This window comes from Pseudorca crassidens, chromosome 5 (genome assembly GCF_039906515.1).
Source record: "Pseudorca crassidens isolate mPseCra1 chromosome 5, mPseCra1.hap1, whole genome shotgun sequence".
Classification (NCBI taxonomy): Eukaryota; Metazoa; Chordata; class Mammalia; order Artiodactyla; family Delphinidae; genus Pseudorca; species Pseudorca crassidens.
In genome coordinates this window covers 146329447-146343543 of record NC_090300.1, presented here as the reverse complement: position 1 = coordinate 146343543, position 14097 = coordinate 146329447, and the positions used below count along the sequence as shown (strand labels likewise).

The window sequence follows — 14097 nt, the reverse complement described above, 5'->3', positions numbered from 1 at the left end:
GTGTCGCTGCTGTGCGTCAGCCCTGAGCCCAGGAGGCTGCATTTCTTTTTCGCAATGTGTCAGCACTGTTAGAGACTTTACCCCATTCTGTTTTCGATTGAAGAGGCACAATTACCCGTCTCTCACCTACATGAGCTGCTGTGAAAACTGCCTGTTGAGAAGACAAGCCTCTAGAAGTGCTGGGGCACAGGGAAGGCTCCTCTTTGGACCACAGCACTGTGAGTCCCAAAAACGTATTGATACCTCTTGCGGGGGGGTGGGGGGCGTGGAAGAGGCTTCATTACTTGATGAGCCCCGGTTCTGCCCACTTTGCCCCGACGGGTGCCTGCAGGTGACATCTCGCTTCCCTTGTGCTCTGAAATCGGGCAGGTCTTCTCCACATGGCCTATCGTGTCCCCCAAGAATCATATGTGGATGTTCTAACCCCCAGTACCTGTGACTGTGACCTCATCTGGAAATAGGGCTGTAACAGATGTAATGAGTTAAGACTGGTCACACCAAGTGTGATTGGATTAGGGTGGCCCCTAATCCAATATGACTGGTGTCTTTTTAGAAAAGGGCCATTTGGACACAGAGACAGACACATACGAAAAAAAAGGCCATGTGGAGACAGAGGCAGAGACTGGAGTGATGTTCTACAAACCAAGGGGCCCCAAGAATTGCTGACAACTGCTAGAAGCTGGGAGAGAGGCCTGGAACAGGTTCTCCCCGAGAGCCTTCAGAGCGAGCCTGGCCTTCCTGACACCTTCACTTCAGACTTCTAGCCCTCAGAACTGTGGGAAAGTAAATTCCTGTTGTTTTCAGCCCTGCAGTGTGCGGTGCTTGGTTATAGCAGCTACAGGAAACTAATACCACCTGGACGAAATTCTGCTTTTTCTCCTGCAACCTGACCCGCAGGGCAGTGCACGCCAGAAAGCACGGCAGGGGCATCACGTTGCCCCTGGCCCAGCCTGGCTCTTACAGAAGGGGTGGTGGGGGGTGCCTGCCACACGGCCGGCAGGGCAGGACCAGCGGGGGGGGCGGGGCTTCTGACTCACCCCGGTTGCTCTGGGCAGGTGGTAGGATTGAATCATTTGAGAAGGGACGAGAGGCCTCATTATAAAACACCTTCTGCTTTTGAATCACTACATCATGCCCGTGAAACTAACCTAACACTGTAAGTCAACTATACCTCAGATCAAAACCCAAACCCGAACCCCGCCTCCTGCAAGTGCTCTGTGGGCTGTGTGGCTGCAGGCGACCCTACAGAGGGGACATGGGGGACGGGGCCCAGGGCACCACCGCTTGCCGCAGCAGACACGGCCCTCGGCCACGGGCCACCAGTCTGAGGCTGCTCGCGGAGCGGCCGGGACAGGGCCTGGCCGGCTAGCTTTATCTCCCCTGGGTGTTAGGACTGGCCACAGGACGGAGGTCCAGCACGTGGCTGCCAGAGGGCTAGGCTGAGCTGTCCAGATCCTGAGCCCGAGGACGACACCGTGACCAGGGGCCTCCTTCCAGCTGCTGAGCCGGGCCCAGCCGTGGGGCTGCGCGGGCAAGTCCAGGGCCCTTACTGGGTCACGTGAGGGATCTGCCTCCTGACCCCACAGAGCCTTCTGCTTCAGGGACGGTGAGGACGAATCATTCACTCACAATTTTCTGTCGTCACGGACTCCTTTGCCCGACTTCCCCCAAATCCAATGGGATGAGACATCCCGAAGTCCGAAACACTTGACAAGTGAGCGGGCCACGAACGGGGCGTGGTCCCCGAAAGCCATGCACCACCCGAGCCCGTCCTGAGGCCACCAGCCCCGCCCCTCCCCTGCGACCACCAGCTTCCCCTCCCCCTCCTGCACCGAAGGCCCTTGCGTGCAGCCACGCTCTGCAGTAAGCAGGTTGCCCTCAATTTTGAAAACTTAGGAAACGACCTTCAAGATGTTGGGTGGCCTCGTGAGCCAATTTGGTGCGCTTGCACGGGCCGTTCGCAGGTTCATTAGTCCCGTTAAATCCCGCTGAGCCCCAGCTGTAACCTCAGCCTCCTTAGCGGCGTGGCATTCCGGGGGTGACGGGCCACACCGTCACCACGCGGTCTCTGGACCGCGGGCGTGAAGCAACGCAGGACAGCAGACAGTTGCAAGCTGGGCCCGTCAGCAGAGCGCTCGGTGCAGCCCCGCACGCAGCAGGCTCAGTGTGTGCGACCTCCAGCATCATCTTGGCTGGCGTGGTGCATCTCTCCCCTTGACCTGAACATCTGCTTTAACCACCGTTTCGGCAAAGGGTCTGGCTGTAGCCCAAGCCCCACTTTCCAAAAAATGCCTGGGGCATGTTTTTCCCGGATTTCGGCAGCCTGGGCCACCTCACCCTGGCTCTCCAGGGGATGTGTGGAGGGACCCTTATTCCGCGGGACACGTGACTTCTGTGTCCAGAACGCGGCATCGCTCCCCTGACGGGCCGCTCTGCGCTATGGGGACGTCCGCATGGGATTGGGGCCTCCGGGACACCAGGACACTCGTCCCCTGGAAGCCAAAGGCCTTTCTCCTTTTATCGTTCCCCTTTTCAAAAAATCGATGCCAACTCTGTTCAAGTTGGGGCCGTAAATCCTAACACTGATCTGCAAGAAGATTACTGGCCTTTTCTGTGACGTCATCCTCCCAGCCTCCCTCTGCCATAAACTCTCTTTTATGATAAGAAACCTGTGTCAGCGGAAAGCAAATCCCAGACGGTGCGCACCCCAGCCAGAGCTGGGATCCTCCAGCTCTGCTTTCAGGGAAAAAACCCCCCAGGGCCCCTCTCGGCTCCGCGTGGCCGCGCAGAGCCCTCCCCGGCCGTCCGCCGCGCTTGCCCAGCGCAGACCTTACCTGGTGCTTCTAGCTGCCAGCTCGTCCCTCATCTTTTTAATGTCACTCTTGCATTTCTCAACCTCCACCACTTTCAGTCCTTCCACTGGAGACCAAGAGAAACAAGGGGGTTACCATAGATACACGTGGAGGCTGGGGAGGCTGGTAACTGGGGGCTCGCCCGTGGCTCCCACGTCCCCGGGGGTGAGGGGCGGAAGCTGGCTCAGACACTGGTTCCCAGTCCCGCCCACGCCGCTGATTCTCAGGCCTCCCGCCCCCCCGCACGCGGCTCAGCCACAGCCTGTTCATCACGAAGCCCCTCCCCCTCCCCGCTTCCCGAATCGCCACCGTTCCCGCACGTACTTCTTGCTTTTTCTCTGTACCCCTAAGCGCCAGCCGAGGACAGAGGATCTTTTATCCCCCAAAGAAAAAGGGGGTACGTGTTCCCAGGGTAGTAAAATGCACTGAAGGGCTCGGGGAGCAACACCACAGCCTTCCCAGCAAGGATGAAAATTTCGTTAAGGCAAAAGCTTTGCAGTTGAAGGTCCTGGGTAGAGCAGTTAACCGGGAGAAGCGCTGACTTGAAATGGATGAGAAATGATCAGGCCAGGGGAAGGACGAGCGGAACCCGCGCTTGGTCACATTCCCAGGGTCCTGCAGCACCGGGTCCCCTAAGTCAGAACACTATGCTTTTTTTCATCAAAGGATGAACTGGCGCTACGCCTGCCAGCGAGCGTTCAACTGCAAGGCGTTCACTCTGGCAGGTGCATATTTAGTTCAGAAACACTGCCAGTTCTGGAAGGGCTTTCAGATTAGAGTCAGGTCATAAGAAATAAAAAAGATTAGCTCTGTTACTTGGTAATCACACCTCGATTTTTATGCAGAAAGATACAACCCACGATGCCACTCATTCCCCTTTCCATCAAGCGGAATATGGCTAAAAATAAAATGCAGGTGATTTCTAAGAGAAAAACAAAGCAACCCAGCGACTTCCGTGGGCTTCCACCCGTCTCCCATCCGGAGGAACTGTCAGCAGCTCTGGGGCTCGCGGCTGGGGGAACTCTCCCAGTGCCGAGCCCCCGGGCAGCCCTCCCGGAACCACGATCTCCCTGGGTGAGTTTTCTAAACATTTCCGTGTCAGGGGCCAAGCGGGGGCAAGATTATGTGGGACCACTGCTTCTTTCCGTCCAGTGGCAGGAATCTGGAGGATCTGATACTCGGATCTGGTTCCGGTGACCTGCTTCTGTGCTGTGCGGGATGCCAGGGGAGAGGCTCAAACACCATCTCCACCCTCCTGTACCAGGACGCGGGACCAGCGAGGTGGGGAAGCCAGGGAACTGGACATCGGTACTTTGTGCTCCCACCAAGAGCCCATACCCTCCTTTGGGGTGCGATGCCCTCAGCACTTTCTCGCATCGCGGATGCTGTTAGGAGGTGGATGAAACCATGGGTCCTCTTCCAAGAAAAAGCACATTAGCACACACCCTTTACGGTTTGCATTTGGACCAGGCGTGCGCGGCCTCCCAGGCATTTCTCGGCCGCCGTCCCATTGCAGGACGCTTACCCCGAGGAGGAGAGGACCACCGCGGAGCTGTGTCTGCGGGTCTGCGAATGGGACAGATGGTAGATTCAACATCAGTGGCAGGAAGGGGCCCAGGAAGGGGTTGTTAACACGTGAAGGGCAGAAAATTTTGGAAAGTTGAATAGATCTGGAGAAGAGACCCGGCATGTGGCATAGACTTGGATCCAAAAAGTGGATCCATCTGGGGAAGAAATGGAGCACGCAGTATAGAGTCCAAACAGGGTAGCGGTGCCCTGCCTGCAGGGTCCACGGGTACCATTCATTCCGTTTCCAGCATCACTTCTCTGAATACAAAATAACCTATGATCGTTGTAGAAAATGGAGGAAATAGAGTATCTCAAAGAAAGGTATTTAAAAATTTATCCACGGGGCTTCCCTGGTGGCGCCGTGGTTGAGAGTCCGCCTGCCAACGCAGGGGACACGGGTTCGAGCCCCGGTCCGGGAAGATCCCACATGCCGCGGAGCAACTAAGCCCGTGCGCCACAACTACTGAGCCTGTGCTCTAGAGCCCGCGAGCCACGACTACTGAGCCTGCGTGCCACAACTACTGAAGCCCGTGCGCCTAGAGTCCGTGCTCTGCAGCAAGAGAAGCCACCGCAGTGAGAAGCCCACACACCGCAACCCACGGTAGCCCCCGCTCGCCGCAACTAGAGAAAGCCTGCGCGCAGCAACAAAGACCCAACGCAGCCAAAAAAAAAAAAAAAAAAAAAATCCATGATCCTATTGGCCCAGAGAACTCATTTAATATTGTATATATTAGTGTGTATCCTTCCAGACATTTTTCTCCCACCCCCATGCAATCTAAATATCTATTTATCTTTCTTAATTTAAAAAAGGCAGAATTGGGATCATGTTTTCTCATCTGCTTTTCTCCATCGTCAACAGGTCAAGGGTGCTCCCGTTAGCAGCTGCCTCGTAGCTCATGGTTTCTGCTGGCTGCCTGATGTTTGATTGTGTGGTATTGAAACTGACGTAGATCAGGTTCCTGGGCCGTTTAGCGGGGGCGATGTTAAGATTAAGCCTTTTGGGCAACACGGAATGATAGAATGTACTGTAATGATGTTTATGAAATACGGCCTGGTTACCAAGGAAACTGATAGTGAGCAACGAGACGGCAAAAGCGCATTCATCAACGGAAGAGAGAGCCAGTGCGCCACGGATTAAAGAGCCCCACCGCCGGCGGAAGCCAGGAGGCAGCGAGAGCGCTCGGCGGATTCAGGCGCCGGCAGACCCAGGGCTGCCGCTCCCAGGCCTTGCTGGACACCAGGATGCCTTGTGGAAGATCCTGGGGGAGGGAGAAGGCCGTCCGAGCTGGGCCTCCCCCAGGTCCCGGCACTGACACCAGGGAGGACTCAGGGTTGAGACGGATGTCAGTTTCCCACTGGTCAGTCTCAAACCTGAAACACAGGCGGGCACGGACCAGAACCCCAAACTGAAGCAGAGGCTCCACAGCCCCGGGCTGAGTGGCAGGGTGAGCACCACCTGGACACTGCTGTCCCCTCGGACTTTAGAAGGGGTCACGGCCACCCTAGAGGACCTTTAAGAATGATTTTCTAAGAGGGACACTGGCTTCGGGGACGGGGCCTCAGCAGGCAGGAGTAACAGCACGGTCACGGTCAGGTCACGAAGGCAGCTCTGTCCTACTCCCTTCTCCCCCTGACCCGCTGGCCTCTCCTAAGAGGCTGGCTGTGGGCAGGCGAGGCCCTAGTTAGGCTGCAGAGCTTTGGAAGTTGTTTATAGCCACGTAGGAATAGAGCCTCGGGTTTCAGCACTTCCTCCAAGGACTTTGGTAAAGAATTTGCATAAAGCACATTTCCCCGGGTTTCAGCACTTCCTCCAAGGACTTTGGTAAAGAATTTGCATAAAGCACATTTCCCCGGTGACAAAAAGAAAAGCAAGCTTTGGTTTCAGTTTTCTGGGTTGTTTGCATGACCTGGCTGTAAACTTTGCCCCATGGGGCCAGCTCTCTATTCTGTAGGTTCTGGGCCAGGCCCCGACAGGGACAAACGCTGAACAGGGGCAGGACTGCCCTGTGCCCACCGCAGGGCGCCTGGGCCCTTCCCGCAAACAAGGAAGGACGAGAGGGAGGGGCGCCCCTGGATGGCCCATCTCCAACCGGGAAGTGAGGGGAGGCCCTGGATGTCCTGTGTTTAGGAAATGGCTTCTCACCTAAGCGAGACCCCAGCCTCCCGAAGAAGGAAAACATTTCGTAGAAAAGGAAGGAAAGCTTTTAAGGTGAATTAAGAGCTATGGCAGAATTTACATTTGATTCCAAAGAATTATACACTTGAGAAGGTCAAAAAAAGAAGGCAGGAAATTCCATTTAAAACAAGTCAAATCAGTGTAATGTGGTTTACAGATGGGCAGTTCTAGCTGGTGCCTGTTTGAATTCACGAGGCAGAGAACAGCTCCGAACAGCTCACACATACCAGACAAAGTGTGTGTGTGCGTGAGCACGGTGCGTGTGTGTGTGTGTGTGTGTGTGTGTGTGTGTGTGTGTCCATATCTGGTCGGGCCCCGCGGAGCAGCCCGGCAGTCATATTCCCGGCAGCCTTCCCAGGCCAGCAGCGCAGGCCGGCTTGCTTCTGGCAGCTCTGCAGGGTCAGGGCTGACCTTCTGAGTGGCTGGGATGACCAGTTCCCCAAGTGACCTGCGGGAGAGGTCCAGCTGCAGAACCCCTGTCCTCAAAAGGCCTCCCCTGTCCATTTCCAAGGTCCCTGCGATGTCTTCGGGGGAGGCCCTGATTGCTGTGTCTGGGCGGCTCTTAGGAACTCACACCCCCCGGGGCTGAGCACAGATGAGGTGACCGCGCCCACCTTCGCGCTAACACAGAGGCGGGTGGAGCCCGGGGAGCGGTCAGCCACAAGCGCCAGGAAAGGATGCGCCCAAAGCCAGGTGGAGTTCAGGGAGGATGAGGGCCCCCTCCGGGGGTGCGTGGGCCCCCATAGCCATGTTCCTGTGGGCAGCGGGCAGCCGGGAGGTGGTGGGGAGGCCAGGGGCTGATGCAGGGAGAGGCGCCAAAGTGGGCCATGGGGGGGAGGCCGCTGCCCACACCTGGCCACCTGACCGCAGCTCCTGGAACCCTAACCCTAACGTCCTCTTCCTCCTGAGAAATGCAAGCTCTCTCCATCCCACTCCTTCAGTGCCCAGGTCTCTGGTGCTAGAAATTAATACCACTAGTAAAAACACTAGTAATTTTGCAGTGAGCCTGAGCTGGGGGCGAAGGGGCGATGCCATCCTCCAGGTAATTTATGCCCATGTGCATGAATTATCTGATCTACACAGGAGCCCCAGGAGGAGATGCGAGCTAGTTGTGGAGGATTCCGGGCAAGGACATGCTGGGGAGAAGGTCGTCGGGGATCCATCCTTTAATGGTCCTCAATCCACAAGCCACTTGAAGGCAAAATAAAAACACTTCTCGGCCTGATTGGTGTCCCCTCGGCCAGATACCGGAAGCCTCTCAAGTTGAAGTCAACACAGCTCCCTGTAGGAGTTCTGAGAATTAATTAACGGCCTCTTCAACTTGTCTGTTTCCAAGGAACGGCGGCACTGGAGCTGGCTTCCGTGTGGGGCGGGGGGAAGTGGTCAGAGGTGCCGGAGGAGAGGACGACGAAGCAGGAGGCACCTGTCACCCCCCAGCCTTCCCCACCCCCCGGGCATCTGCTCTCCGGGTGGGGACTGTATGACTGTTCATCTCTGTGACTGTAGGTGGTGACTCGGCAGTGAATGTTTGCTGTGTTCTTTGGCTGGACCTCTTCCCACGTCCAGAGAGCTCCCTACTCTATGGGGCTTGGTGGGAAGCTGAGCTTGTCGCCCATGGCAGAAGACGGAAACCCCAAACGCTCACGGCAGTGGGTTGAACTGTGCCCCCGTCAAGGACAGGCTCACATCCTGACCCCCAGAATGAGAGTGTGACCTTGTTTAGAAAAGGATCTCGAGATGAGATCGTTCTGGGTGAGGGTGGGCCCTGAATCCACAGACAGGTGTGTCCTGATAGAAGGACGACCTGGATGCAGACGCAAGGGGAGAAGGTCACGTGCAGGCGGCGGCAGCCTGGAGTGATGAGGCCACACGCCAAGGCCCGTGGGTGTCCTGGAAGCTGGAGCAGGCCTGGGACAGATTCCCCTCCAGAAGGAGCTGACCCTGCCGACACCTTGATCTCGGACTTCTGGCCTTGAGACAGTGGGGGAATTCATTTCTGTTGTTTTAAGCCCCCAGTTTGCAGTGCTTTGTCACGAGAGCCACAAGACACTAACACTTGCTTTCCTTGGCCGTCCTTGCAGCGAGGGTGTGGGCACCTGATCCAGCTCTGTCCAGACTCTGGATCTGTAGCTCGTGTACAGAGAAGCAGCCTGATGTATGCAGCAGTGGCCACAGGGGCTATGGGGGTCCAAGCACAGATCTAGGGGTGCCGGGGGGTACTGTACATCTGGGGCTCAGATCCACCAGGTCGGCATCCTCACAGCATCAGCTCTACGTGGGGTTTGGGGCATCGCTCCTGCTGCAGAGCTACTGAGCCCTGGTCCTGAGCCCTCCTGACACCCAGGGGAGCTCCCCCAATCCCTTAGGGCAAAACCTCTTTTCTGCTCAGTGCAGCCATGACCAGTGTTTGCGGCCGTAGCCGCGCAGCCAGCTGTCACAGCTGCTTTCTAACCTGCATCCTCAGGCCCTCCCCGCCCTGCTGTGGCACTGGCTCCCCATGGGGAAAGGTGATGGTGAGAGCAGCCCCACCAGGACCCTGGGGCTGGTTCCGGTTTTATTTACTTTTCCACTTTGCTGAATGAACTTCAGCAGGTCACTTAATCTCTCGGGGGCTCCTTCATCACCAATGGGGAAAATAAAACTGTTCTGAAGCTCTAATGACCAAATGGATTTTATTTTTTTACCCAAACCAAAGTTTCTTTATTACGAAGCTCTCTCTTTTGAAAAAACATCCAGCAGAAACAAGTGCTCTATTCCAACCCCTTTATTTTTAGGGTATCGGCAACCACTCCCAGAAAACTAAGTTCACAGCAGTTTCTGGGTACCATGATTTTTGGGGGAGAAAAACAAAGGTCCCAGGGTGATGTGATCAAATGGATTTTTATAATGTTGCCCTACTTTGAAAAGGGTAACTATATAAATCATGATTCAAGTTATTTAGGTGAATTGGTTTTGGACATGATCCTGAATGTTTTTTCTTGTAAAAAATCCAAGCCATTCATACAAGATATGAAAAGTGACAGTCAGTGAGTCAGCCAGGTAGAGTCTGTGATGCCACGACCCCGACGGCCTCAGGTTTGGAGTGTGTTTGCTCATTCCGGAAGTCAGTAAATGTGGTGCCCATGAGCCATTAACCTTGGCCTTGACACTGACAAAGAGCCTTCCCGTTGTGCATTGAATGGGGAATTGCGGGTCATGTGGAATTCAAGCTTTGTTCCTTATTTGATGGATGGGAACACAAAGGGTGAGTGACTGGAAGCTGTTTTCCTCCCAGAGTTTCAGCTATTTGGTCACTGAATCGAGACTTGGTAATGATTGAGTGGACATCCTCCCTCCAGATTGTGAAACCACAGAGTGTGGGTCGGTGCATTCTCCTTTTTGTAAAAAGACACACACACAAGTTATTCTGCAGAAGTTCTTCCCTGGAGGGGGCTACGTCTGGGGGCCTCACGGTTTCCTTCTGTGCTCTCCTGCACTCAAGAGACCCTATCCCAGGGGCTGTGCTGCGATAAGTACCATGTTGCAAGTTACTGCACACTTAGAACACGTCATATGTTACTGAGTTACTTTTAAAATAGAAATAAAACACTTAAGATTCATCACTGTTCTAGCCCTTGTTAACTTCAAAGGTAACTTTCGCGCATTTCCCAAAGAAGAGACATTTGCTGTCAGCCTCAGCTCCTGCCACCACCAAGCACCAGGGTTTTAAGTGGTTACTTTAAGCAGAGGTTAAAAGACAAATCAGCGAAAGGGAATGAACGTGCCACTCACATTCAACGCGCTTCTCTAGCACTGCCAAGTGATGCGCAACTTCGGCTTTCAGTTCGTTGATTTTAAATGCTCTAGGAAGGAAAAAACAAAACAACACAACTCATCAAATTCTCCAAGTTAAAATGGGTTCCGCCAACATCTGCTGACTCCCTGCCGTGGTGAGCCCTACAGGTGGGCTGGCGAGGGGCTCGAACAGAGGAGTTGCTTTTAAGGAACTCACGGGAGTTGGGGAGGGGTGCTGAGGGGAGGGAGGAAAAAGATACCCCTTTGAATTATCTCAAAGGTGTATTTTCCAAGATGGGAACGTAGAGCAGGTATGCTTACTTCCCCATACGTGGGCAGTGAGCAGATGCTCTCCGGGGAGGACCGTGTCCTCTGCTCACAGAGGGCATGGTCCAGCCCCACACCCTGCCCTGCTGGGCACAGACCGTCTCAGGGGACCTGAGGTGCCCTTCTCCGGGAGGCTCCAACCCATTCAGTTCAACAACTCCTGGGCTTTAAGAAAATACCCTACGGCCTTTCCCCATTTTAACTACCCTCGGGGCAGTGAGATGCCACAGCGAGGTAACTGAGAAATGGAAAGCACTGACCCAGAACCGGCAGGATGACTCAGAATGGAGAGGAAGCCGCACAGCTGCACAGGATCTCTGTGAACGCTGTCAGCTCTTGTAGGTTGAAGTCCTAGCCCCAGAAGAGCCAGCTGGGAAGATTACCAGCAACACGGGCTCTCGTTCTGAGAACACCCACTTGACACGGTCTGTGGCACCTGGCATCTGTTTCCCGGACCCCATCCAAGCTGGCTTAGGTACGCAAGTCCCCAAAGGATTCCACTGGGGAGGCAGCTTCTGGGGGCGATGTATCAGAGCCTGCCGGCCGAGACAGCCTCAGAGCAAGTGGCCCACCCAGCCATGAAGAGAAAAAGCGCCCAGCTCTGGAGATGACGCATCCAGAAGATTCCGTACCTTGAGAACTGCTCTGCCACCTGGGTCAGCACGCTCTGGATCAACTCTTCTTTCTCTGCAGACGAAGAAAGAAAGACTGATGGGAAAGGGCACGCTGTGCGGACCACGGGCTGAACCCGCACGTCGTGGGCAGTGGCACCAACACCGTGCCCGGGAGCCACCCGGGAACCTGGAGGGATGCTCTGGCCGCCTCTCAGCAGCAGGGCCTCTCCTGGGCCCGGGATTTCCTGTCCACCTTCAGACGCTCTTTCCCTCCTGGACTCTCAGTACTCTCAGCGGTGCCTGGGCAGAGTGACCGGGGCTGAGGCCCGCCCGCGGTCCGCACCAGCCGTAAAAAGCAGGCAGGACTGGGCCCTTAAATACGGGCCATTTTCACGTGGTGCCCTGGTCCACTTTATGGGGGCAATTACTATGACAAAGCGCGTTCAAGGCATATTTTGAGTGCAAAACAGTGTTCTCACGGCAGGTCCCAGAGAGAGGAAGCAGGCCGGGGTGAGCAAGGTTGTCCCTTTGTTGCCGGGCACATAAAACCGGGCTGGGTGGCTGGTTTTACAAGGTTCAGGTCCCAGGCTGAATATAACCTGCCTGTCTTCCTGTTTCCGGACCGGGCCAAGGCGGGATGCCTCATAGGAAGGTGTAGACTGCACGGCACTGTTCCAGCAACTCCACCCTCTGAGGAAGGGAGGGTTCTCCTCCTGGATCCAGATGGTCATTTAGTTCACGCCCTGAAACGCTGGGGACCTAAACAAGGCCTCCTCCTGAGCTCATGTCATCTTCTATATTGACTCTAAAACCAACACAAGTCAAAACTAAACCAAGCCTGTCCAGACGAACAAAAAACCTTGATAATCCAATCTGGCAACAGAGCTGAAAAGCTAAAAATGATCCAGTGTCTTCATTTCTAGGAGAAAGATGTTCATCACAATGTTATTTAACACAGTGAAAACTGTAACGGCCTATATACCCATCAAATGCACATCACTTATGGCTTATAAATGATGGTATATCTGTACTGTGGAAACATATTCTGCTATTAGGAATAACATCTTGGAAAATGTTCATGTCTATTGTTAAAGAAAAAAAAATTGTAGTACAGTGTGATAGCACTTCTGAAAACTTGGGAGGATACATTCCAAAATAATAATTGTAGTTATTTTTGGTTGTAAGATTATATATACACTTTTTCCCTTATTTTTGTTTCTCTATATCTAATACATTTCTATAATAAACATATGTTAATTTCATAAACGTATTTAAAAAATTAATCTAAATTAACCTCTTGGACCTTATTCCTTCACTTGCCAAATGAAAGGGTGGACCAGATGACCCAAGGTTTCCTCTGGCTTTAGCATTCTATAACTTGATGAGAAGAAGGGAAACAACGTCTCATTGTATCTCTTGGAAATATAAGAGTAAAAATGTCAGCCAGGAAACTTCATTGAGCCATATGTTGAGCTGATCCAAGTTCTATCCTTCAGAGAGGCCCACACCTATCAGGGAAGAAGGGTGGTGACTCCACTGATAAGAATCACCAGAGAGAAGGTTTCACAGCCGTCCTCGTCCTCGGTGAACTCAGCAGGATCTTAGATCACTTCTTCTGAAATCTTTTGCACAGCAAAGCAAACCATAAATAAGATGAAAAGATAACCCTCAGAATGGGAGAAAACATTTGCAAATGAAGCAACTGACAAAGGATTAATCTCCAAAATATACAAACAGCTCATGCAGCTCAATATCAAAAAAACAAACAACCCAATCAAAAAATGGGCAGAAGACCTAAAAGACATTTCAGCAAAGACACACAGATGGCCAAGAGGCATGGGAAAAGTTGCTCAACACCACTAATTATTAGAGAAATGCAAATCAAAACTACAATGAGGTATCATCTCACACTGGTTAGAATGGGCATCATCAGAAAATCTACAAACAGCAAATGCTGGAGAGGGTGTGGAGAAAAGGGAACCCTCTTGCACTGTTGGTGGGAATGTAAACTGATGCAGCCACTATGGAGAACAGTATGGAGATTCCTTAAAAAACTAAAAATAGAACTACCATATGACCCAGCAATCCCACTACTGGGCATATACCCTGAGAAAACCATAATTCAAAAAGACACATGCACCCCAATGTTCACTGCAGCACTATTTACAATAGCCAGGTCATGGAAGCAACCTAAATGCCCATCAACAGACGAATGGATGAAGAAGATGTGGTACATATATACAATGGAATATTACCTGGCCATAAAAAGGAATGAAATTGGGTCATTTGTAGAGATGTGGATGGACCTAGAGTCTGTCATACAGAATGAAATAAGTCAGAAGAGAAAAACAAACATCGTATATTAACACATATATGTGGAATCTAGAAAAATGGTACAGATGAACCTATTTATGGGGCAGGAATAGAGACGTAGATGTAGAGAATGGATGTGTGGACACGGGTGGGGGAAGGGAAGGGTGGGATGAATTGGGAGATTAGGATTGATATAAATACACTACCATGTGTAAAATAGATAGCCAGTGGGAACCTGCTGTATAGCACAGCAAGCTCAGCTTGGTGCTCTGTGATGACCTAGATGGGTGGGATGGGGGGAGGAGGGGAGAGAGGTCCAAGAGCGTGGGGATATAGGTATACATGTAGCTGATTCACTTCGTTGTACAGCAGAAACTAACAGCATTGTAAAGCACCTATACTCCAATAAAAAATATATAAATAAATAAAAATTTAAAAAGGTAATGTATCACATAACCTTCAAGAGTTAGTG

At 52.9% G+C, this 14097-nt stretch overlaps 1 protein-coding gene across 5 annotated transcripts in view; it reads right to left on the bottom strand.

Annotated features, from left to right (window-relative positions):
• Positions 1–14097, bottom strand: part of PDE9A (phosphodiesterase 9A) — a 96605-nt gene that overhangs the window by 19810 nt on the left and 62698 nt on the right. For 4 of the 5 annotated variants that reach the window (XR_010943869.1, XR_010943870.1, XM_067739574.1 and 1 more), the window contains exons 5-7: positions 11331–11385; positions 10369–10439; positions 2835–2919 (exon numbers count right to left, since the gene is read on the bottom strand). Coding sequence is in view for 2 of the 5 variants with exons in the window: in XM_067739574.1 (XP_067595675.1) it covers positions 2835–2919; positions 10369–10439; positions 11331–11385 (211 nt within the window). In the remaining 3 variants the exon portion in view is untranslated. Of the gene's footprint in view, positions 1–2834; positions 2920–10368; positions 10440–10958; positions 11216–11330; positions 11386–14097 lie in introns of those variants that run through there. The other variant, XR_010943871.1, reaches the window with a different exon arrangement.